Here is a 24,299-nt window from a genome sequence, read left to right as displayed (position 1 = left end):
CACGCACGCACGCACGCACGCACGCACGCACGCACGCACGCACGCACGCACGCACGCACGCAAGCACGCACGCACGCACGCAACCACACACGCATGCACGCATGCAAGCGCGCACGCATGCATGCAAGCACGCACGCAGTGCACGCAGTGCACGCACGCACACACACACTGATTCTGGCAGCCTTGTATATGTCCTCTCCAGGGAGCCATTGTCCGACTTCCTGTCCAAAACACTTTCACAATGACCTCACATCCTGTTTAATGTGGGAATCAGGAAGTGACCTCCCGAGAGAGAGAGAGAGGGAGAGGGAGAGAGAGAGAGAGAGTGTGGGTGGGCTAGAGACAGGAAAAACTAAAACATGCTGAGAAGTTAGAACCAATCAGATGTCAGAGAGAGAGGAAAATGTAGTAGATGAGAGAGAGAGAGACAGAAAGAGAGAGGGAGATAGAGGGAGAGAGAGAGAGACAGAGAGAGACAGAGAGAGAGGGAGAGAGAGACAGAGAGAGGGGAGAGAGACCGATGAAAGAAGAGTGATAGGAATTGTTGAGGAATGATTCATGTGGGTGGAGAATATGGTGCAAGAGGGAGAGAGAGAGAGAGAGAGAGTGTGTGTAGGTGGAGTGGTTCACTGGCTGTGTGTGTGTGTGTGTGTGTGTGTGTGTGTGTGTGTGTGTGTGTGTGTGTGTGTGTGTGTGTGTGTGTGTGTGTGTGTGTGTGTGTGTGTGTGTGTGTGTGTGTGTGTGTGTGTGTGTGTGTGTGTGTGTGTGTGTGTGTGTGTGTGAACGAGGATGGGTGGGTGGCTATTGTATTTCTTCTTAGATAAATCCCCTCTAGTCCAAACCTCTGACCTCATACAGGGAATGAATGTAAAACACATGCACACGCACACACACACACACACTGCATATAGAATATGTTGTAAGCAACATGACATGTGAAGCAGTAACCAACATATACAGTACTTTATGTACTGTATATGTCTATTAAAATCAGTGTTCTCAACCAGTGGTCCTTGAGGGTGTTCCAGGTGGTCCCCATGCAGCTAAATGATGGACAGTTGCTAACCAAATGGACCCTTAGAGATCTATAACTCTTGAGTGTAAAATGAAACCAAATGATTGTTAAACATCTGGCATTACTTAATTTACAAGAATTACACAATGCGCAAATGTAGAAGAATTGTTTTTTTTGTTGGTATTTTGATCAACGTTTGCCTGTTATCTCTCCTAATGGTACCAACATCAATACAGCATGGAATTGTGGTTCCACATTTTGACAACCGTTTTGTCAAAATCTATATGGATTGTAGACTTAAAGGGGAACGTCCTTGGGCAAGACATTGAACCCCAAATTGCTCCCGATGTGCTGGTTGGTACCTTGCATGGCTTCTGCTGCAATCGGTGTATATGAATGTGTGTGTGAATGGGTGAACGTAATGCACTATGTAAAGCGCCTTGGATAAAGGCGCTATATAAATGCACCATTTACCATTTACTATGTACAGTAATATTTCTTGTTTCTCTCTTTTACTATGTGTGTATGTGTCCATCCATCCATGACCCATCCCTCCACCCACCACCAGGAAGGTGTGGTTGCGTACGGAAGGCAGTCCAACGTGTCGTATCACCAGAGCTACCTTCACCAACGAGAGACCCATCGAGCAGCTGGAGCTGTCGGGATTCAAGACCCGCTACTGACTGAGCACCCTTAGCCTGGCACGGCCAGACTCACAGCGAGGATTCACTGACACTTCCAGCAGTGTTGTTTTTGGCAGCAAATTTCTATTTTAGTTTTAGTCATAGTCTCTTGAATAGTTTTCACTTAGTTTTAGTCACATTTTAGTCACCTGGAATGTTTTAGTGTTTGTCTAGTTTCAGTCGACTAAATCTACAGTTGATTTAGTCGACTAAAATGTATTTTGGCGGGCCTTGATGCCGTCGTAATGGCTGATTTTACACTTGCTGAAAATAGCCGATCGCAGTGCGACGCGTTGTGAGCTTGTAGATCGGCTATTTGATATACTATTTTGAAATTGTCAGTATATTTCGTCTTAGTTTTAGTCATCGTAGCTTAGTTTTCATTCAGTTTCCATTTAGTTTTCGTCAGTGGAAAAAGGTAGTCGACGAACATTTTTCGTCTTGGTTTTAGTCGACGAAAACAACACTGGCTTCCAGGGAGGAAGCGCCAGTGAATCCTCGCTATATGAGTCTTGCCGCGCCAGGCTAGAGCACCCTAGCCAGGCTAGAGCACCCTAGCCCTAGATTACATATCATTTTTGGGGGTCCTTGACAGAGAACCACTGATATAGAAACAGGTTTTTCAGAATACTGTCATGATTCAGAAGACATTTGTCTAGAATCTGCTCTGGGGTCTAAATGGGTTAAAGAGGCGGGTCCAGCGCCGGGATCACGGCGTTGGTTCCTATTGGTTCACCGATCTGAGCGCCCGCCCCTCCCCGGTAGAAAACAGCGGACAACACTGACGTCACCAAAATTGGAGCGACGCCCCTCTGCACTCCCACTCCTCCTAGACCAGGAAATGTGTCTCGTTTTCCCCAGACTTTCATTTTCCAGCCGAACGGTGCGAACGAAAATAAAAGCCCCTGGGTACTGAGGCTAACGCTCCCTATAACCTGGCCCAGTGCTAATGAGCACCCAATCAAACGTGACTAGCAGTCACAAATGTTTTCATCTCATCTGGCACGGCCAAATGAGGAGATGTTCAATCAAATATAAATTTTTCATTGTTAAATACCTACAATACTTTGAATCAAATTACTGGTGGTTTGAGTCAAACAAAACTATATAAAAAAAAGTGTGTAAAAATATTTCTACATTGTTTCACGGGTTGTTCAAACGTCACAGCAGATCTACAAGATCACAGCACTTTGCATCGCAACACATTGTGAGGGTGTAGATCTGTTGTTTCACTATTTCGATCTCTCTCTCGTTCTCCCACTCACTCACTCACTCCCTCAACAACAATTAAACAGACAATAGCCGCTAAACGTTGTAACCTTTTCAGAACATCTCGTGTGTGTGTGTGTGTGTGTGTGTGTGTGTGTGTGTGTGTGTGTGTGTGTGTGTGTGTGTGTGTGTGTGTGTGTGTGTGTGTGTGTGTGTGTGTGTGTGTGTGTGTGTGTGTGTGTGTGTGTGTGTGTGTGTGTGTGTTTTACCACGATGTGTTGTAATCTCTCCATCTTGTTCTCTCTGTTCAAACACAGTCAACATGTAAAAGCATAATGGTACAGCATTATGCTTCTCATGAAACAAATTATTGTTTAATATATATATATATATATATAATATATATATTTGTTTCTCTTTTTTCATTGGACAGGAGCCGTGCTGCACAACACAACCACTTCATCCTATCCTATTATAGCAGATCTCCACGCTCACAAAGCGCTGCGTCACACCGCCTTGGTAAGCTTGTTGATCTGCTATTTTCAGGACGGATATTTAGTGTAGAGCGGGGAAAAAACATGAGGCGAGCCCTTGGGAATTCAGTCAACTAAGTATAGCGTTTAACCCCTTAAACCCCATCCGTTGTTGAGCGGAGTCCCACAGGGATCTCTACTAGTATCCTTTCTGTTCCCGCTCTACGTTAAATAATTATCAGATCGACAAGCTTACAATGCATCAACTTAAGCTTAAGCAATGCATCAACTTAAGCTTAAGCAATGCATCAACTTAAACTTAAGCAATGCATCAACTTAAGCTTAAACAATGCATCAACTTAAGCCTAAGCAATGCATCAACTTAAGCCTAAGCAATGCATCAACTTAAGCCTAAGCAATGCATCAACTTCGTATTCTTCATAATTGGTTTCAGTTGTAAAGTTTTACGAATGGATCAATTAACTCTAAGCATTTTATTGTACATTCTTGTAAATCAAATCCCCAAAGATCATTAATATTAGATTTTCAATTAACAGTTCTATAGTAATTGCATTAAAGACTGACAATAATACATTAGTATTCCTGATAAACATTATTCATGCTCTATAATTTAAAAACAATGTCAAACTGGAAGGCAATAAAATAAAACAATCAATTAAAAAGTCTTTGTACCAACAAAGAAATTAAGAAAAGATTTCAACAGTCTCACACATATACAATAGGAGCGACAGTAATCAATGGCTTGATTTGAACTGGCAGGTAAATCTGTAAATTAACCTTCCATATACACGTTTATTGTCTTAAATAATAAAATCACACCCGTGTGAAGTGAGGGGGACTCTTTGTATCATCATCTCATTCCGGCCAATCACAATTTGCGTCCTCACTTTTCTCTTCAATGTTTGTGTTTACACAAACACTCAAAAATGGCCATTCATTTCATGACCACGGGAAGATATTTACAATAGGATGTGCTGATTGTTTAGTAGGGAGTGCGCGTGCGTTAGCGTGCGCCACAAAATGTGTGTGCATTTTCGCGCATTTTCATGCAGAAAAGTGGCTTTTACTTTCCCCCTCCACACGCATGAGCAAATTGACACAGGCAAATAACCAGGATAAGGTGCTGATACTGTGATACAGCATATATTTATTAAGCCTAGTAACAGAAATCTGTTTTGATTAAAATTATTATTAAAAACTCCATACATTATAAGTGACACTAAAACCAATTTGTGACATTTTCCCCCAAACCTAGAATCTAGATCTCTGGCAGTCTACTAGCAGGTGCTCTATAGTCTCATCTGCATTACAATTTTGAATTGGGCATTTAACAGTTCAGAAAAAACAGCTCCATTTTACCACTGCCCGTACTGCTAGTCTCCTCACTGAGACCAGCCACATAACATTACCCTCTTCTTTTCAGAGATATTTTTACTACCAATATTTTTTATACAAACCTCCTTTTGATTTTCTTTCCCTCAGCCATTTCATTTTCAATGGAATTTAATGTTTGTGTTAGGACAATGTTTGTGTTTAAACACACCCTCAAAGCTGTACATAGGAGGGGCCAGCACACCTCAAAAACTAACCTTTTCATGTGAAGCTGAGGTTTAGTCTAATCTGTGTGTGTCACAGTTCGCAGTGAAGGACTGAACCCACGTGCAGAGCCAAACGCAGAATAGTCTTAAATAAACGTATTTATTCATGCAGAGAAGCATACAGCCAAAGTAAATAGTCAATGCAAAATGTAAATCCAAAAAAATGCAAAACTTCAGGAGCAAAATTGCAAAATGTCCAAAAATGCAATACTTTCAAAGCATAAATGCATAAACCAGAAGTCCAAAAGTTATACAAAGCACATGAAATCCAAGACCTTTTAGGAGACCAAAATAACAAACCAGAAGTCCAAGGCAGATCACTAATGTATGTACTGACAGTGTGTTTGTGGAATGAGTCCAGTCTTATAGGGAGCAGGGTGATTGCAGAAGTGTTCTCAGGTGTGGAATGGGCATGGCACTGTTGGGCTGAAGAGGGGGTGGAAACAGGTGTGTGACAAGGACTGAGAGAGGGAATGGAGAGTGGGAGTGGCTGATGTGGAGACATGGTCTGTAGAGCGACAGACCATGACAGTGTGACTGACAGGAGAGATGATCAGAGGAGCAGAGTTTTTACCATCATCATTCAAACTGGGACTGAAGTATGGATACAGTTTCTCAGTGAAGGAGCAGCCAGTGAAAGAGTAGAGGTGAACTCTGGACTCCACATCATAAAAGGAGACCAGACGCTCCTCATAATCCACAAACACTCCCACTTTCTGGAGCTTCTCTCTTACAGGGAGGAGGACAGCAGGGTCAGCAGCAGCATAGTACTCATTTCCATTCCTCAACGATATAGACCAGTAACCGTTGTTGGGTTCCACTGTGATTGGTCCCTTCCTGTTGATGGACTCTCTGGCCACTCCTAAAGCCCACCACATCTTCCCTTTAACCTGAACCTCATAGTAAAACCTACCTGAGGAGAAGCTTTGTATTCCTAAGACATTGACACATGAAGAGAATCTCTTTTTGTTGTCTGGGAGATTCTTCGTCACATCTCCAAGACTCACTTGTTTTCCATCCTCAGACAGGATGAGCCAGGGGTTTGCTGTATCAGGGTCCAGAGTTACATCCACCTCATATTTCCGGATCCTCCTCAGCTCAGCATCACACAGCGTCTTCTCTATCTCTTCACTGATTGTCTTCTCCAGCTGATTCACAGCTGTCTTCACTGTCCCCAGGTGTGGAGACTGATGGATATTGACCTTTGTCCAGTCCTTGGTGGGTCTCCACCCAGTATTGATGGATGTGAAGTTCTGGAGGAGGTTGAGGTGGTCTTCAGTGAGTAAGAGCTGCTTCAGCTCAGAGCTTCTCTTCTTTAACTCAGAGATTTCCTGTTGCAGCTCTTTAATTAAGCCTTCAGCCTGTTTCTCTGTTGTTTTCTGCTTCTCTTCAATCCCACCAATGAGCTCAGACTGGCTTCTCTCAATACAGCTGATCAGAGCTGCGAAGACCTTTACACTGTCTGCTATCTCTCTGTCTGCATCTTTCTGGCTGAGCTCTACTGAGTGTTTAACCCCCTGGATCTTCACTTGTCTCTCCTGGATCATCTGCTGGACTTCAGCCTCTGTCTCTCCCAGCTCAGCCTTCTTTCCTTCATATGCCTCTTTCATAGATACAATCTGATGTGACTTGTGCTCTAACTGAGTGCAGAACTGACAGACACACGTGTGGTCGGTCTTACAGAACATCTCCAAAGGTCTGTCATGTTTCTGACACATATAGTCTTCCAGGTTCTTCACAGGTTCAATTAGTGTGTGTCGTTTTAACGCTGGGACTGTGTGATGACGCTCCAGGTGAGTCTCACAGTAGGAGGTCAGACACACCAGGCAGGACTTCACGGCCTTGAGCTTGTTCTCAGTACAGATGTCACAGGAGACGTCATCCGGTTCAGCAGGTTCTGGGGTTGTGGCTGAAGTTTTCTTCAGCTGTTTTGACTTCCTGAACTGATCAGCCACCTCGGAGAAGACTTTATTAACAGAGAACGCTGGTCTCTTGTAGAAGGTTTCTTTGCATAGCGGACACTGACACACATCCTTAGTGTCCCAGTAACATGTGATGCAGGCGTTGCAGTAGTTGTGTCCACATGGAGTGGTGATTGGATCAGTGAACACATCCAGACAGATGGAACAAAGGAACTGCTCTTCAGACAGGAGGCTGCTGCCGGCACACGCCATTTCTACACACTGGAAATACAAAGTGAAAGAAATGTAGTTCTTCCGTGATACTATTGTTTTGGAACAGAGCAATGTTGACAGTCAGGGAGGGACGTATTTACTTTACGCATATGTAGGTATGCTATCAAGGTATGTGCCTATGATAGCACATTTACCAAAGTGTTATTATACTTTTACTCAATCACTACAATTATTTGAAAACTTTAGTTACTTTATTTATTATTACAAAACACACATTCAGCACTTCAGTTCTGTTCTATATATACTATATATATTTTGGCCATTTGAAAATACCTGATCTACCAGCTGCTATTTTCCAAAAGATTTGTATACTGTACATTTGAATACTTTAAGTAAAAACAAAAGAATCACACCCGTGTGAAGTGAGGGGGCGCTCTTATCATTATACATCATCATACATCATCTCATGAACAACTGATTGTATGTGATTGGTTAGACGATTTGCTCGTCTACATATGACGTACATTTTCCCTTCATTGTCAATGGCATTTAATGTTTGTGTTGCCACACATTTATGTCATATTTGACGGACATATGACCTAATTTCTCCTTTCATTGTCAATGGCAAATATTGAGACATGTGGGAACAAAAGCTGTATATAGGATGGGCTAGCGCCCCTCAACAATTTACTAGTGCCGTGGGCCCATTCTGACTTTAACACGGACGGCCCTGTTGACAGTTACATTATTGAAAGCTGTGATTTATACTGAGGATATCAAAGAATAACAATAAGATCGTGTCTGGATACATTCTCTGTCAATGAATGATATATCTTCTATTATCTAATATATTATTTGTTGTACTCACCTGTCTTTAAGTAGGCTATTTCTGTAAAAGTTGTGTCAAACGGAGGTTTTGTGAGTGTGCGCTGCTGCCGGCAACTCTTCTCTGTCAGTGTTCTACTTTCGCTTTAGATTTACTGAGAAACGTCCTTGTTGCAGTTAACCCTTCATATCCACTCCTCTCTCCCTCCTCTCCTCCTTTCCTTCATCTCCTCCTCTCATCCTCTTGTTCTCTTGAAAGCATTTTTATTTCATGTTGATGTCGTTGGGGTCAAACACACTACCTATAGAGGTGTACCCTTCGCCTAACCCTTTCAGCTTGAGACACTGGTGACAAGCCCCCCCCCCCCCCCCCTACTTGGAATTGTAGGCATGTTGACGTTGTGAACTTGTTGATCGGCTTATTATTTTCACAATGTTTGCCTCTTGCTTATTGTCTTATATTGTCTTATATTTGACTATCACTATTTGGCCAATGTTTGACCAATTTTTATAGTAGGTTAGAATCTCTGTTGATTACTTTTTATGCAGTAAGGGTCTTCTCTTCTTTCATTTCATTTATCTTAAAAGTCCATTAGATTTTTACTTTACTGTCCCTGGGGAGTGGGGACCCTCCCTAAAATCAAAATTGAGCCACAGGTTGACAACCACTGCATTAGACACTACATCCATTCAAACAGTGCATTAGAAACAGCATTATACACATCATGGCATGTTAGCTTGGCCTCATGGCCTCCTGAGACATTAGATGGTGGGCTGTTAGCTTGGCCTCATGGCCTCCTGAGACATTAGATGGTGGGCTGTTAGCATGGCCTCATGGCCTCCTGAGACATTAGATGGTGGGCTGTTAGCTTGGCCTCCTGAGACATTAGATGGTGGGCTGTTAGCATGGCCTCATGGCCTCCTGAGACATTAGATGGTGGGCTGTTAGCTTGGCCTCCTGAGACATTAGATGGTGGGACAGAACATGATGAATGGCTCATATAAGACGTGTAACATGTGACAGAAAGAAAGCCTTACATTCAAAGTTAGTTTCTATGAAAGTTATTAAATCAAGACTTGTGTGTTATGACTGTGTACCATGATAGAACTCCATGTGTGATCATTGTTACTGTACATGTGGAGATAAAAAATCACTCCTGTGTGAAGTGAGGGACGCTCTTATCATCGTACATCATCATGATGTTTAATAGACACTATGCCTATTTGGTCATACTATGACGTGAAACTCTCCATTCATTGTCAATGAGAATGTAATGTTTGTGTGGACAAAATAGACACTAAGCTGATTTGCTCAGACACTATACGTAAAATGATCCGTACTTGAGTGTGTGCATTTTTGCAATGTCTACTCCACTACATCACAAAGGGAAATATCATGCGTTTTATTGCACTGCAATAATTTGAAAATTTGAATTACAATTTACTTTGTAGATTTACATTATTATTATTTTCATCATCATAATAAACATACAAACAATTAAGCCCTATTTATATTTTGTTGACTGGTTTTGATCTTGTGGATCTATTAAAAAAAAGAAGGCTACATTCTGATGCCAAGAAGAGTGTATAAATGTAAAAGTGTACAAATAACAACATGAACCTATAATTGGTTCCAGTTGTAAAGTTTTACGAATGGATAGATTAACTCTAAGTATTTTATTGTACATTCTCATAAAACATATATATGCTATATGGTATACTTATTTCTGTTTGGCTTCCAAGGAAGCCAAACAGAAATACGTTTTACTCTTATGTACCTGTACACAAGATGTAACAATAAAGTACAAACTTGAACAAATCCCCAAAGATCACTAATATTAGATTTTCAATTAACAGTTCTATAATAATTGCATTAAAGTACAAGACTGACCATAATACATTAGTATCCCTGATAAACATATTCATGCTCTTCAATTAAAAAACAATGTCAAACTGGAAGGCAATAAAATAAAACACACAATCAAGTCTTTGTACCAACAAAGAAATTAAGAAAAGATTTCAACAGTCAGATATACAATAGGAGCGACAGTAATCAATGGCTTGATTTGAACTGTCAGGTAAATCTGTAACTTAACCTTCCATATACACCTTTATTGTCTTTAATGAAAACTAAACTTTGTGTGTGAAGCTGAGCTTTACTCTAATCTGTGTGATTGACAGGAGAGATGATCAGAGGAGCAGAGTTTATACCACCATATTTCAAACTGGGACTGAAGAATGGATAAAGTTTCTCAGTGAAGGTGCAGCCAGTGAAAGAATAGAGGTGAACTCTGGTACTCCACATCAGGAGACCATACCATCAACTTAAGCCTAAGCAATGCATCAACTTCGTATTCTTCATAATGGGTTTCAGTTGTAAAGTTTTACGAATGGATCAATTAACTCTAAGCATTTTATTGTACATTCTTAAATTCTTAAATCAAATCCCCAAAGATCATTAATATTAGATTTTCAATTAACATTTCTATAGTAATTGCATTAAAGTGCAAAACTGACAATAATACATTGATAAACATTATTCATGCTCTTTAATTTAAAAACAATGTCAAACTGGAAGGCAATAAAATAAAACAATCAATCAAAAAGTCTTTGTACCAACAAAGAAATTAAGAAAAGATTTCAACAGTCTCACAGATATACAATAGGAGCGACACTAATCAATGGCTTGATTTGAACTGGCAGGTAAATCTGTAAATTAACCTTCCATATACACGTTTATTGTCTTAAATAATAAAATCACACCCGTGTGAAGTGAGGGGCACTCTTTGTATCATCATCTCATTCCGGCCAATCACAATTTGCGTCCTCACTTTGTGTTTACACAAACACTCAAACATGGCCATTCATTTCATGGCCACGGGAAGATATTTACAATAGGATGTGCTGATTGTTTAGTAGGGAGTGCGCGTGCGTTAGCGTGCGCCACAAAATGCGTGTGCATTTTCGCTAATTTTCATGCGGAAAAGTGGCTTCCCCCTCCACACACATGAGCAAATTGACACAGGCAAATAACCAGGATAAGGTGCTAATACTGTGATACAGCATATATTTATTAAGCCTAGTAACAGAAATCTGTTTTGATTAAAATTATTATTAAAAACTCCATACATGACAGCATTATAAGTGACACTAAAACCAATTTGTGACATTTTCCCCCAAACCTAGAATCTAGACCTCTGGCAGTCTACTAGCAGGTGCTCTATAGTCTCATCTGCATTACAATTTTGAATTGGGCATTTAACAGTTCAGAAAAAACAGCTCCATTTTACCACTGCCCGTACTGCTAGTCTCCTCACTGAGCCAGAGATATTTTTACTACCAATATTATTTATACAAACCTCCTTTTGATTTTCGTTCCCTCAGCCATTTCATTTTCAATGGAATTTAATGTTTGTGTTAGGACAATGTTTGTGTTTACACACACCCTCAAAGCTGTACATAGGAGGGGCCAGCGCCCCTCAAAAACTAACCTTTTCATGTGAAGCTGAGGTTTAGTCTAATCTGTGTGACTGACAGGAGAGATGATCAGGGGAGCAGAGTTTTTACCACCATCATTCAAACTGGGACTGTATGGATGGATACAGTATGGATACAGTTTCTCAGTGAAGGAGCAGCCAGTGAAAGAGTAGAGGTGAACTCTGGATTCCACATCATAAAAGGAGACCAGACGCTCCTCATAATCCACAAACACTCCCACTTTCTGTAGCTTCTCTCTTGCAGGGAGGAGGACAGCAGGGTCAGCAGCAGCCCAGTACTCATTTCCATTCCTCAACAATATAGACCAGTAACCGTTGTTGGGGGTCACTGTGATTGGTCCCTTCCTGTTGATGGACTCTCTGGCCACTCCTAAAGCCCACCACATCTTCCCTTTAACCTGAACCTCATAGTAAAACCTACCTGAGGAGAAGCTTTGTATTCCTAAAACATTGACACATGAAGAGAATCTCTTTTTGTTGTCTGGGAGATTCTTCGTCACATCTCCAAGATTCACTTGTTTTCCATCCTCAGACAGGATGAGCCAGGGGTGTGCTGTATCAGGGTCCAGTGTTACATCCACCTCATATTTCCGGATCCTTCTCAGCTCAGCATCACACAGCGTCTTCTCTATCTCTTCACTGATTGTCTTCTCCAGCTGATTCACAGCTGTCTTCACTGTCCCCAGGTGTGGAGACTGATGGATATTGACCTTTGTCCAGTCCTTGGTGGGTCTCCACCCAGTATTGATGGATGTGAAGTTCTGGAGGAGGTTGAGGTGGTCTTCAGTGAGTAAGAGCTGCTTCAGCTCAGAGCTTCTCTTCTTTAACTCGGTGATTTCCTGATGCAGCTCTTTAATGAAGCCTTCAGCCTGTTTCTCTGTTGTTTTCTGCTTCTCTTCAATCCCACCAATGAGCTCAGCCTGGCTTCTCTCAATACAGCTGATCAGAGCAGTGAAGACCTGCACACTGTCTGCTATTTCTCTGTCTGCATCTTTCTGGCTGAGATCTACTGAGTGTTGGACCTCCTGGATCTTCAGTTGTATCTCCTGGATCATCTGCTGAACTTCAGACTCTGTCTCTCCCAGCTCAGCCTTCTTTCCTTCATATGCCTCTTTCATAGACACAATCTGATGTGACTTGTGGTCTAACTGAGTGCAGAACTGACAAACACAGGTGTGGTCGGTCTTACAGAACAGCTCCAGAGGTTTGTCATGTTTCTTACACATGTAGTCTTCCAAGTTCTTCACAGGGTCGATTAGTGTGTGTCGTTTTAATCCTAAAACTCTGTGATGAGGCTCCAGGTGAGCCTCACAGTAGGATGTCAGACACATCAGGCAGGACTTCACGGCCTTGAGCTTGTCCTCAGTACAGATGTCACAGGAGACGTCATCCGGTTCAGCAGGTTCTGGGGTTGTGGCTGAAGTTTTCTTCAGCTGCTTTGACTTCCTGAACTGATCAGCCATCTCGGAGAGGACTTTATTGACAGAGAACGCTGGTCTCTTGTAGAAGGTTTCTTTGCATAGTGGACACTGACACACATCCTTAGTGTCCCAGTAACATGTGATGCAGGCGTTGCAGTAGTTGTGTCCACATGGAGTGGTGATTGGATCAGTGAACACATCCAGACAGATAGAACACAGGAACTGCTCTTCAGACAGGAGGCTGCTGCCGGCACACGCCATTTCTACACAATGGAAATACAAAGAGAAATATAGTTCTTCCGTGATACTATTGTTTTGGAACCGAGCAATGTTGACAGTCATGGACGTACAGTATTTACTTTATGCATATGTAGGTATGCTATCAAGGTATGTGCCTATGATAGCACATTTACTAAAGTGTTATTATACTTTTACTCAATCACTACAATTATTTGAAAACTTTAGTTACTTTGCAGATTTATTATTACAAAACACACATTCAGCACTTCAGTTCTGTTCTATATATACTATATATATTTTGGCCATTTGAAAATAGCTGATCTACCAGCTGCTATTTTCCAAAAGATTTGTATACTGTACATTTGAATACTTTAAGTAAAAACAAAAGTATCACACCTGTGTGAAGTGAGGGGGCGCTCTTATCATACATCATCATACATCATCTCATGAACAATTGATTGTATGTGATTGGTTAGACGATTTGCTCGTCTACATATGACGTATTTTCCCTTCATTGTCAATGGCATTTAATGTTTGTGTTGCCACAAATTTATGTCATATTTGACGGACATATGACCTAATTTCTCCTTTCATTGTCAATGGCAAATATTGAGACGTGTGGGAACAAAAGCTGTATATAGGATGGGCTAGCGCCCCTCAACAATTTACTAGTGCCTCGGGCCTAGCCCAAACATTTAGACTCTCGTAGAGGTTTTTTTCGATTCTGACGAATCTCTCAACGAGAGTCTAAACGACGAGGTCCCCTTTAAGAGGGCACGTGTTTACGTTTCTGCCTCAAAATCACTCTTACCTTGTACAAATGCAAAATCTAAAAATAATCAAGATTGCCCCACATGTCCGGAGGGTGTACGGAAAACAATTACTTCCGTAGCGACCGTAGTTTTCAATAAAATAAATATTTTAATCCACTCCGTCCATACTAAAGTCCATATTCTGTCTCGTAATCTGGCGGCCATCTTGGTTTTCTCTCCATTGTAAATGCGCAACAGAACCCTGGCCACTAGGGGCGCGGCCAATGTTCTGTTGCGCATTTACAATGGAGGAGTATGGACGGAGTGGATTAAAATATTTATTTTATTGAAAACTACGGTCGCTACGGAAGTAATTGTTTTCCGTACACCCTCCGGACATGTGGGGCAATCTTGATTATTTTTAGATTTTGCATTTGTACAAGGTAAGAGTGATTTTGAGGCAGAAACGTAAACACGTGCCCTCTTAAAGGGGACCTCGTCGTTTAGACTCTCGTTGAGAGATTCGTCAGAATCGAAAAAAACCTCTACGAGAGTCTAAATGTTTGGGCTACCTCGGGCCCATTCAACTTTAACACGGACGGCCCTGTTGACAGTTACATTATTGAAAGCTGTGATTTATACTGAGGATATCAAAGAATAACAATAAGATTGTGTCTGGATACATTCTCTGTCAATGAATGATATATCTTCTATTATCTAATATATTATTTGTTGTACTCACCTGTCTTTAAGTAGGCTATTTCTGTAAAAGTTCTGTCAAACGGAGGTTTTGTGAGAGTGTGCGCTGCTGCCGGCAACTCTTCTGTCAGTGTTCTACTTTCGCTTTCGATTTACTGAGAAACGTCCTTGTTGCAGTTAACCCTTCACATCCACTCCTCTCTCCCTCCTCCTCTCTTTTCCTTCATCTCCTCCTCTCATCCTCTTGTTCTCTTGAAAGCATTTTTATTTCATGTTGATGTTGTTGGGGTCAAACACAGCTACCTATAGGTGTACCCTTCGCCTAACCCTTTCAGCTTGAGACACTGGTGACAAGCCCCCCCCCCCCCCCCCCCCCTACTTGGAATTGTAGGCATGTTGACGTTGTGAGCTTGTTGATCGGCTTATTATTTTCACAATGTTTGCCTCTTGCTTATTTTTGTATTTTTTTACATTTGACTATCACTATTTGGCCAATGTTTGACCAATTTTTATAGTAGGTTAGAATCTCTGTTGATTACTTTTGATGCAGTAAGGGTCTTCTCTTCTTTCATTTAATTTATCTTAAAACTCCATTAGATTTTTACTTTACTGTCCCTGGGGAGTGGGGACCCTCCCTAAAATCAAAATCGAGCCACAGGTTGACAACCACTGCATTAGAACACTACATCCATTCAAACAGTACATTAGAAACAGCATTATACACATCATGGCATGTTAGCTTGGCCTCATGGCCTCCTGAGACATTAGATGGTGGGCTGTTAGCTTGGCCTCATGGCCTCCTGAGACATTAGATGGTGGGACAGAACATGATGAATGGCTCATATAAGACGTGTAACATGTGACAGAAAGAAAGCCTTACATCCAAAGTTAGTTTCTATGAAAGTTATTAAATCAAGACTTGTGTGGTATGACTGTGTACCATGATAGAACTCCATGTGTGATTGTTACTGTACATGTGCAGATACAAACTTTTGCAATGTCTACTCCACTACATCACAAAGGGAACTAGAAAAAGTGCCCTTCCGGGCACAGGTCTCCACCAGTGTGTGTGATGTTTGGCAAAATGTGTAGGAGTAATATATAAACGTGTGTGTGTGTGTGTGTGTGTGTGTGTGAGACGCGGCTTGGCCTGTTGTAGCGCCACCATGAGGCTGATTCGAAAACTGTCAAGTGGCATTTCTTCCTCAGCCTAGTGGGAATATGCATGCACAGTTTCACCGCAATCGGACGCTGCGTTGAGTAGTTGTGGCGATTTGTACAAAACGGGTACAAAGCAGGCTACTCCTGAAAAGTTTAGAAGCCAATCGTAGCCAATGAGGGTGGATTATGATAAATCAAACAAACCCGTCTTGATCACATGACTATGGAGAACATGTGTACTGATTTGCGTGAAATTTGGATAAAATCTGAAGGAGTAATATTAGAAAATGTGTTTTACATATGTCGGCCTTCTGGTGGCGCTATAAAGAGCAGATGTGAAAAATTCCAGGCAAATGTTTTTCCTTGGCCTCTAGGGAGTTGGCATACAAAGTTATCCACAGATCCATGCAGTTAGAGGTAAAAACACTTTTCGGCCAGTTATAGCGCCACCATGAGGCTGAGTTGAAAATGTTCATGTGGCATTTCTTCCTCGGCCTAGTGGGAATGTGCGTGCACAATTTCACGGAAATCACATGATGTGTTCATGATTTGCAGCATTTTGTTTGAAACTGAGCACTCCTGCGAACTTTGGAAGCCAATCTTAGCCAATCAGGATGGAGTCTGAGAAATCTGAAAGACCTGTTTCGTTGAATGGCTCTAGAGAGACTGTGTACCAATTTGTGTGATGTTTGGACAAAATCTGTAGGTGTACTGTCCAAAAACTTGTTTTGCACAAATCGGCCTCCTGGTGGCGCTATAACAGGCCGTTCTGGAAAATGTGGGGCAGAGGTTCATCGTTGGCATCCAGGGAGTGTGTGTGCAAAGTTTGGCATCGACCGGGTTAACGGTGCCGGAGATTAGCTGGTAACAGACGGACGGAAGGACACACACACGGACACACGGACACACACACACACGGACGGAGTGCAAAACATACTCTCTCCCCATGCCTTCGGCCTGGTGGAGACAAATATCATGCGTTTTACTGCACTGCAATAATTTGAAAACTTGGAATTACAATTTACTTTGCAGATTTACATTATTATTTTCATCATCATAATAAACATACAAACAATTAAGCCTTATTTATATTTTGTTGACTGGTTTTGAGCTTGTGGATCTATTAAAAAAAAGAAAAAACGTTTGACAAAAGTTGAAGAATTTGAGTATGTTTACTTTGTAATTATTACAGTAGGCTACATTCTGATGCCAAGAAGAGTGTATACATGTAAAAGTGTACAAATAACAACATGAACCTATAATTGGTTCCAGTTGTAAAGTTTTAAGAATGGATAGATTAACTCTAAGCATTTTATTGTACATTCTCATAAAACATATATGCTATGGTATACTTATTTCTGTTTGGCTTCCTTACAGACAATGCAGTCTGTAAGGAAGCCAAACAGAAATACGTTTTACTCTTATGTACCTGTACACAAGATGTAACAATAAAGTACAAACTTGAACAAATCCCCAAAGATCACTAATATTAGATTTTCAATAACAGTTATATAGTAATTGCATTAAAGTACAAGACTGACAATAATACATTAGTATTCCTGATAAACATTATTCATGCTCTTTAATTTAAAAACAATGTCAAACTGGAAGGCACTAAAATAAAACACACAATCAAGTCTTTGTACCAACAAAGAAATTAAGAAAATACTTCAACAGTCAGATATAGAATAGGAGCGACAGTAATCAATGGTTTGATTTGAACTGGCAGGTACATCTGTAAATTAACATTCTATATACACGTTTATTGTCTTAAATAATAAAATCACACCTGTGTGAAGTGAGGGGCGCTCTTTTCATCATCTCATTCCAGCCAATCACAATTTGCGTCCTCACTTTTCTCTTCAATGTTTGTTGAACACTCAAAAATGGCAATTAATTTTCAATGGCATTTAATGTTTGTGTTAGGACAATGTTTGTGTTTACACACCCTCAAAGCTGGACATGGGAGGGGCCAGCGCCCCTCAAAAACAAACCTTTTCATGTGAAGCTGAGGTTTAGTCTAATCTGTGTGACTGACAGGAGAGATGATCAGAGGAGCAGAGTTTTTACCACCATATTTCAAACTGGGATTGAAGTATGGATAGAGTTTCTCAGTGAAGGAGCAGCCAGTGAAAGAGTAGAGATGAACTCTGGACTCCACATCATAAAAGGAGACCAGACCCTCCTCATAATCCACAAACACTCCCACTGTCTGGATCTTCTCTCTTACAGGGAGGAGGACAGCAATGTCAGCAGCACCATAGTACTCATTTCCATTCTCCAACAATATAGACCAGTAACCGTTGTTGGGGGTCACTGTGATGTCTCCTTTCCTGTCGATGGACTCTCTGGCCACTCCTAAAGCCCACCACGTCTTCCCTTTAACCTGAACCTCATAGTAAAACCTACCTGAGGAGAAGCTTTGTATTCCTAAGACATTGGCACATGAAGTGAATCTCTTTTTGTTGTCTGGGAGATTCTTCGTCACATCTCCAAGACTCACTTGTTTTCCATCCTCAGACAGGATGAGCCAGGGGTGTGCCGTATCAGGGTCCAGAGTTACATCCACCTCATATTTCCGGATCCTCCTCAGCTCAGCATCACACAGTGTCTTCTCTATCTCTTCACTGATTGTCTTCTCCAGCTGATTCACAGCTGTCTTCACTGTCCCCAGGTGTGGAGACTGATGGATATTGACCTTTGTCCAGTCCTTGGTGGGTCTCCACCCAGTATTGATGGATGTGAAGTTCTGGAGGAGGTTGGGGTGGTCTTCAGTGAGTAAGAGCTGCTTCAGCTCAGAGCTTCTCTTCTTTAACTCAGAGATTTCCTGTTGCAGCTCTTTAATGAAGCCTTCAGCCTGTTTCTCTGTTGTTTTCTGCTTCTCTTCAATCACATTGATTAACTCAGCCTGGCTTCTCTCAATACAGCTGATCAGAGCAGTGAAGACCTGCACACTGCCTGCTATCTCTCTGTCTGCGTCTTTCTGGCTGAGCTCTACTGAGTGTTGGACCTCCTGGATCTTCAGTTGTCTCCCCTGGATCATCTGCTGAACTTCAGCCTCTGTCTCTCCCAGCTCAGCCTTCTTTCCTTCATATGCCTCTTTGATAGACACAATCTGATGTGACTTGTGCTCTAACTGAGTGCAGAACTGACAAACACACGTGTGGTCAGTCTTACAAAACATCTCCAGAGGTCTGTCATGTTTCTGACACATGTAGTCTTCCAGGTTCTTCACGGGGTCGATTAGTGTGTGTCGTTTTAACGCTGGGACTGTGCGATGACGCTCCAGGTGAGTCTCACAGTAGGAGGTCAGACACATCAGGCAGGACTTCACGGCCTTGAGCTTGTTCTCAGTACAGATGTCACAGGAGACGTCATCTGGTACAGCAGCTTCTTGGCTTGTGCTGGAAGGTGTCGTCATCTGCTTAGACTTCCTAGACTTCCTGAACTGATCCGCCATCTCGGAGAGGACTTTATTGACAGATAATTCTGGTCTCCTATAGAAGGTTTTGTTACACAGTGGACACTTCCACACATCGGTGTTGTCCCAGTGCTGTGTGAGACAGGCGTTGCAGTAGTTGTGTCCACATGGAGTGCTGATTGGATCAGTGAACACATCCAGACAGATAGAACACAGGAACTGCTCTTCAGACAGGAGGCTGCTGCCGGCACACGCCATGTCTAAATAAATAAATAAGTGAAAGAAATGTAGTTCTTGAATGATACTTCTCACAGCTTGAATTGATCTGATTAGGATTGTTTTGGAACAGGTCCCGGATAAATCCGCTGTTTCTTTTGAATCATTTTAAAACGGTGAATTAAACGCATTAAACAAATGTCGGGTATAGCGTTTTACGCGTGGTGGAACACTGGATTAAACAATTAGCGGCCGTCAAACTGTTAAATAAGACCTAAGTATTCAGTAATAAAAACAAAGGAGAAATAAAAAGGAAATGGAAGAACTACAAACAAAACAAAGCATGTGCCTATGATAGTACATTTACTCAAGTACTGTAACTTTCTGTACTTTACTTGAGTATTTCCAATTTTCAATACTTTTACTTCTACTCCACTACATCTCGGATCCAAATATTATACTTTTACTTCATTATATATATTATTACAAAACATACATTAAGCACTTACTGTAAGCACTATTGGCCAGTTGAAAATAAATGATCTACAAGCTCACAATAGTTGCGATGCGACGCATTGTGTAGATCTGCTATTTTCAAAAGATCCTTTTAAACATTTGAATACTTGAAATGGGACATTCTGTATGAATGAGTTTTGGTACTTTAAGTATATATTTTGATGCCAATACTTTTGTACTTTTACTCAAGTAAACTTTGTGTACAGGACTTTCTTCATGGTAGTATTGATACTCTTACGGGCAGTGGTTACTAGTTACTAGTGCCTCGGACCCATTCTGACTTTACTGACCTGTTGACAGTTACAACCTGTGATTTATACTGACAATATCAAAGAATAACTATAAGATCATGTTTCATGGATACATTCTCTGTCAATGAATGATATATCTTGTATGATTCTAATATATGATCTGTTGTACTCACCTGTCTTTAAGTATTTCTGTAAAAGTTCTGTCGAACAGAGGTTTTGTAGAGAGTGTGCGCTGCTGCCGGCAACTCTTCTCTGTCAGTGTTGTACTTCCGCTTTAGATTTACTGAGAAACGTCCTACTTGTTGCGGTTAACCCTTCACATCCACTCTGCTCTGCGCTCCACTCGTCCTCTCTCCCAAATCTCTCCCTCATCCTCTCCTCATCCCCTTCCTCCCTTCCTCCTCTCCGCCTTTCCTTCACCCCCACACCCCTCCTCTATCTTACTTGGAATTGTAGGCATGTTGACTCGGTTCCACAGATAAACATTGTGAAAATAGCCGAACTACAAGTCCACAACACCTCGCAATGCAAGGCGTTGTGAGCTTGTTGATTGGCTTATTTTTTTCACAATGTTTATTGCCTCTTTCTTATATTATTTGACTATCACTATTTGGCCAATTTAGTTTGACCAGTTTTTATTAGGGATGTCCTGATACACTTTTTTCATTTCCGATCCGATACCACAATTTATGTGTTAGGCGATACCGATACCGATACCGAATACCGATACCAGAGAATAATATTTATAGTAATACAAAAAAAGAAAATTACTTATCTTGTGTTGTTAATAGCAGACTCCACTAAAATGTGCACTTGAAGTTTGGGTAACTCAAAAGCAAACTCCACATGCCCCAACATTTTATTTACCTGCCATAGTGTCAACCCCTTACCCCTGTGTCGGATCGGTGGTTAGACTGGCATATTCGCCGATACCGATATGACCCGATATGACCAAAAAGGGCCGATACCAATACTTTTCCAAGTTTTCCGATACTGATACAGTATCGGGACATCTCTAGTTTTTATAGTAGGTTATAATCTCTGGTGATTACTTTTGATGTAGTAACGTTCTTCTTTCATTTAATTTATCTTAAAAGTCCATTACATTTTCACTTTAATGTCCCTAGCTTGGCTTCATGGCCTCCTGAGACATTAGATGGTGGGCCAGAACATGATGAATGGCTGAGTTAAGACGTGTAATATGTGACAGAAATAAAGCCTTACATCCAAAGTTAGTTTCTATGAAAGTTAGTAAATCAAGACTTGTGTGTTATGACTGTGTACTATGATAGAACTCCATGTGTGATCATTGTTACTGCATGTGCAGATAAAAATCACTCATGTGCGAGGGGCGCTCTTATCATCGTACATCATCATGACCTGAAATATACACTATGCCTATTTGCTCATACTATGACGTGAAACTCTCCATTCATTGTCAATGAGAATTTAATGTTTGTGTGGACAAAATAGACACTAAGCTGATTTGCTCAGACACTATACGTAAAATTATCCGTACTTGAGTGTGTGCATTTTTGCAATGTCTACTCCACTACATCACAAAGGGAAATATCATGCGTTTTACTGCACTGCAATAATTTGAAAACTTCAATTACAATTTACTTTGTAGATTTACATTATTATTATTTTCATCATCATAATAAACATACAACCAATTAAGCCCTATTTATTTTTTGTTGACTGGTTTTGAGCTTGTGGATCTATTAAAAAAAATAAAAAACGTTTGACAAAAGTTGAAGAATTTGAGTATGTTTACTTTGTAATTATTACAGTAGGCTACATTCTGATGCCAAGAAGAGTGTATAAAAGTGTACAAATAACAACATGAACCTATAATTGGTTCCAGTTGTAAAGTTTTACGAATGGATAGATTAACTCTAAGCAAAGTTACAAAGTTATTGTACATTCTCATAAAACATAGATATGCTACAGTATATGGTATACTTATTTCTGTTTGGCTTCCTTACAGACAATGCAGTCTGTAAGGAAGCCAACCAGAAATAAGTTTTACTCTTATGTACCTGTACACAAGATGTAACAATAAAGTACAAACTTGAACAAATCCCCAAAGATCACTAATATTAGATACAGTTCTATAATAATTGCATTAAAGTACAAGACTGACCATAATACATTTGTATCCCACATTATTCATGCTCTTTAATTAAAAAACAATGTCAAACTGGAAGGCAATAAAATAAAACACACAATCAAGTCTTTGTACCAACAAAGAAATGAAGAAAAGATTTCAACAGTCAGATATACAATAGGAGCGACAGTAATCAATGGCTTGATTTGAACTGTCAGGTAAATCTGTAACTTAACCATTCCATATACACCTTTATTGTCTTTAATGAAAACTAACCTTTGCGTGTGAAGCTGAGCTTTACTCTAATATGTGATTATTGACAGGAGAGATGATCAGAGGAGCAGAGTTTATACCACCATATTTCAAACTGGGACTGAAGAATAGATACAGTTTCTCAGTGAAGGTGCAGCCAGTGAAAGAGTAGAGAACTCTGGTACTCCACATCATAAAAGGAGACAATACCCTCCTCATAATCCAAAAACACTCCCACTTTCTGGAGCTCCTTTCTTACAGGGAGGAGGGCAGGAGGGTCAGCAGCAGCCATGTACTCGTTTCCATTCTTCAACACTGTAGACCAGTAACCGTTGTTGGGTTTTCAGTATGATTATTCCCTTCCTGTCGATGCACTCTCTGGCCACTCCTAAAGACCACTTCGTCTTCTCTTTAACCTGAACCTCATAGTAAAATCTAGAGAAGCTTTGTTTTCCTAAGACAGAGACACAAGGGGAGAATCTCTCTTTGTTGTCTGGGAGATTCTTCTTCACGTCTCCATGACTCACTTGTTTTCCATCCTCAGACAGGATGATTTTGCAGTTTGCTGTATCATGGTCCAGAGTCACATCCATTCCATATTGCTGGGCCCTTCTCAGCTCAGCATCACACAGCTCCTTCTCCATCTCTTTACTGAGTGTCTTCTCCAGCTGAGCCACAGCTGTCCTCAAAGTACCCAGGTGTGTAGACTGATGGACCTTGACCTTTGTCCAGTCCTTGGTGGGTTTCCACCCAGTGTTGGATGTGAAGTTCTGGAGGAGGTGGAGGTGGTCTTCAGTGAGTGAGAGCTGGTTCAGCTCAGAGCTTCTCTTCTCCAACTCAGTGATTTCCTGTTGCAGCTCTTTAATGAAGCCTTCAGCCTGTTTCTTTGTTGTTTTCTGCTTCTCTTCAATCACAATGATTAACTCAGCCTGGCTTTTCTCAATACAGCTGATCAGAGCGGTGAAGACCTGCACACTGTCTGCTATCTCTCTGTCTGCATCTTTCTGGCTGAGCTCTACTGAGTGTTTGAACTCCTGGATCTTCACTTGTCTCTCCTGGATCATCTGCTGGATTTCAGCCTCTGTCTCTCCCAGCTCCACCTTTTTCCCTTCATATGCCTCTTTCATAGATACAATCTGATGTGACTTGTGATCTAACTGAGTGCAGAACTGACAAACACACTTGTGGTCAGTCTTACAGAACAGCTCCAGAGGTCTGTCATGTTTCTTACACATATAGTCTTCCAGGTTCTTCATGGGGTCGATTAGTTTGTGTCGTTTTAACGCTGGGACTGTGCGATGACGCTCCAGGTGAGTCTCACAGTAGGAGGTCAGACACACCAGGCAGGACTTCACGGCCTTGAGCTTGTTCTCAGTACAGACGTCACAGGAGACGTCATCTGGTTCAGCAGGTTCTGGGTTTGTGGCTAAAGTTGTTTTCATCTGCTTTGACTTCCTGAACTGATCAGCCATCCCAGAGAGGACTTTATTAACAGAGAACGCTGGTCTCTTGTAGAAGGTTTCTTTGCATAGCGGACACTGACACACATCCTTAGTGTCCCAGTGCTGTGTGATGCAGGCGTTGCAGTAGTTGTGTCCACATGGAGTGGTGATTGGATCAGTGAACACATCCAGACAGATAGAACACAGGAACTGCTCTTCAGACAGGAGGCTGCTGTCCGCACACGCCATTTCTACACACTGGAAATAAAAAGTGAAAGAAATTTAGTCCTTTGATCATACTATTGTATTGGAAGTTGGAACAGAGCAATGTTGACAGTCACAGACATATTTTACGCATAGGC

At 41.2% G+C, this 24,299-nt stretch overlaps 3 protein-coding genes and 1 pseudogene across 4 annotated transcripts in view; 1 reads left to right on the top strand and 3 right to left on the bottom strand.

Annotated features, from left to right (window-relative positions):
* Positions 1–1,837, top strand: part of LOC306930615 (acylphosphatase-2-like) — a gene marked incomplete at its 5' end in the record, with an annotated part of 9,247 nt that extends 7,410 nt beyond the window's left edge. The window contains one exon of the mRNA XM_079511675.1: positions 1,584–1,837. Within this exon, the coding sequence (XP_079367801.1) occupies positions 1,584–1,698 (115 nt within the window). The 3' untranslated portion in view covers positions 1,699–1,837. The remainder of the gene's footprint in view (positions 1–1,583) is intronic.
* Positions 1,838–4,848: 3,011 nt separating this feature from the next.
* On the bottom strand, positions 4,849–7,179 carry LOC306930799 (zinc finger protein RFP-like; the record flags this gene model as incomplete). The annotated part of the gene is made up of 2 exons (XM_079511894.1): positions 5,524–7,179; positions 4,849–5,016 (listed from the first exon to the last, which is right to left on the bottom strand). Exons 1-2 carry the CDS (start codon positions 7,171–7,173, stop codon positions 4,849–4,851), a joined length of 1,818 nt encoding a protein of 605 aa, XP_079368020.1. The 5' UTR covers positions 7,174–7,179.
* Positions 7,180–11,374: 4,195 nt separating this feature from the next.
* On the bottom strand, positions 11,375–20,355 carry LOC306930522 (zinc finger protein RFP-like). Its single transcript, XM_079511530.1, has 2 exons — positions 20,307–20,355; positions 11,375–13,140 (listed from the first exon to the last, which is right to left on the bottom strand). Exon 2 carries the CDS (start codon positions 13,136–13,138, stop codon positions 11,477–11,479), a length of 1,662 nt encoding a protein of 553 aa, XP_079367656.1. The 5' UTR covers positions 13,139–13,140; positions 20,307–20,355; the 3' UTR covers positions 11,375–11,476.
* On the bottom strand, positions 16,943–24,186 carry LOC306930798 (annotated as a pseudogene). The gene is made up of 3 exons (XR_013792544.1): positions 22,565–24,186; positions 20,307–20,322; positions 16,943–19,410 (listed from the first exon to the last, which is right to left on the bottom strand). The product of XR_013792544.1 is annotated as an uncharacterized misc_RNA (transcript).
* Positions 24,187–24,299: the final 113 nt, after the last annotated feature.

The sequence above is a fragment of the Electrona antarctica genome (genome assembly GCF_951216825.1).
Source record: "Electrona antarctica genome assembly, chromosome: 10".
NCBI lineage: Eukaryota > Metazoa > Chordata > Actinopteri > Myctophiformes > Myctophidae > Electrona > Electrona antarctica.
This window is presented reverse-complemented; position numbering and strand designations above follow the sequence as displayed.

Excerpts from the sequence above, each read along its gene's own strand:
- LOC306930522 (XM_079511530.1), bottom strand. The coding sequence starts at position 13,138 with ATGGCGTGTGCCGGCAGCAGCCTCCTGTCTGAAGAGCAGTTCCTGTGT.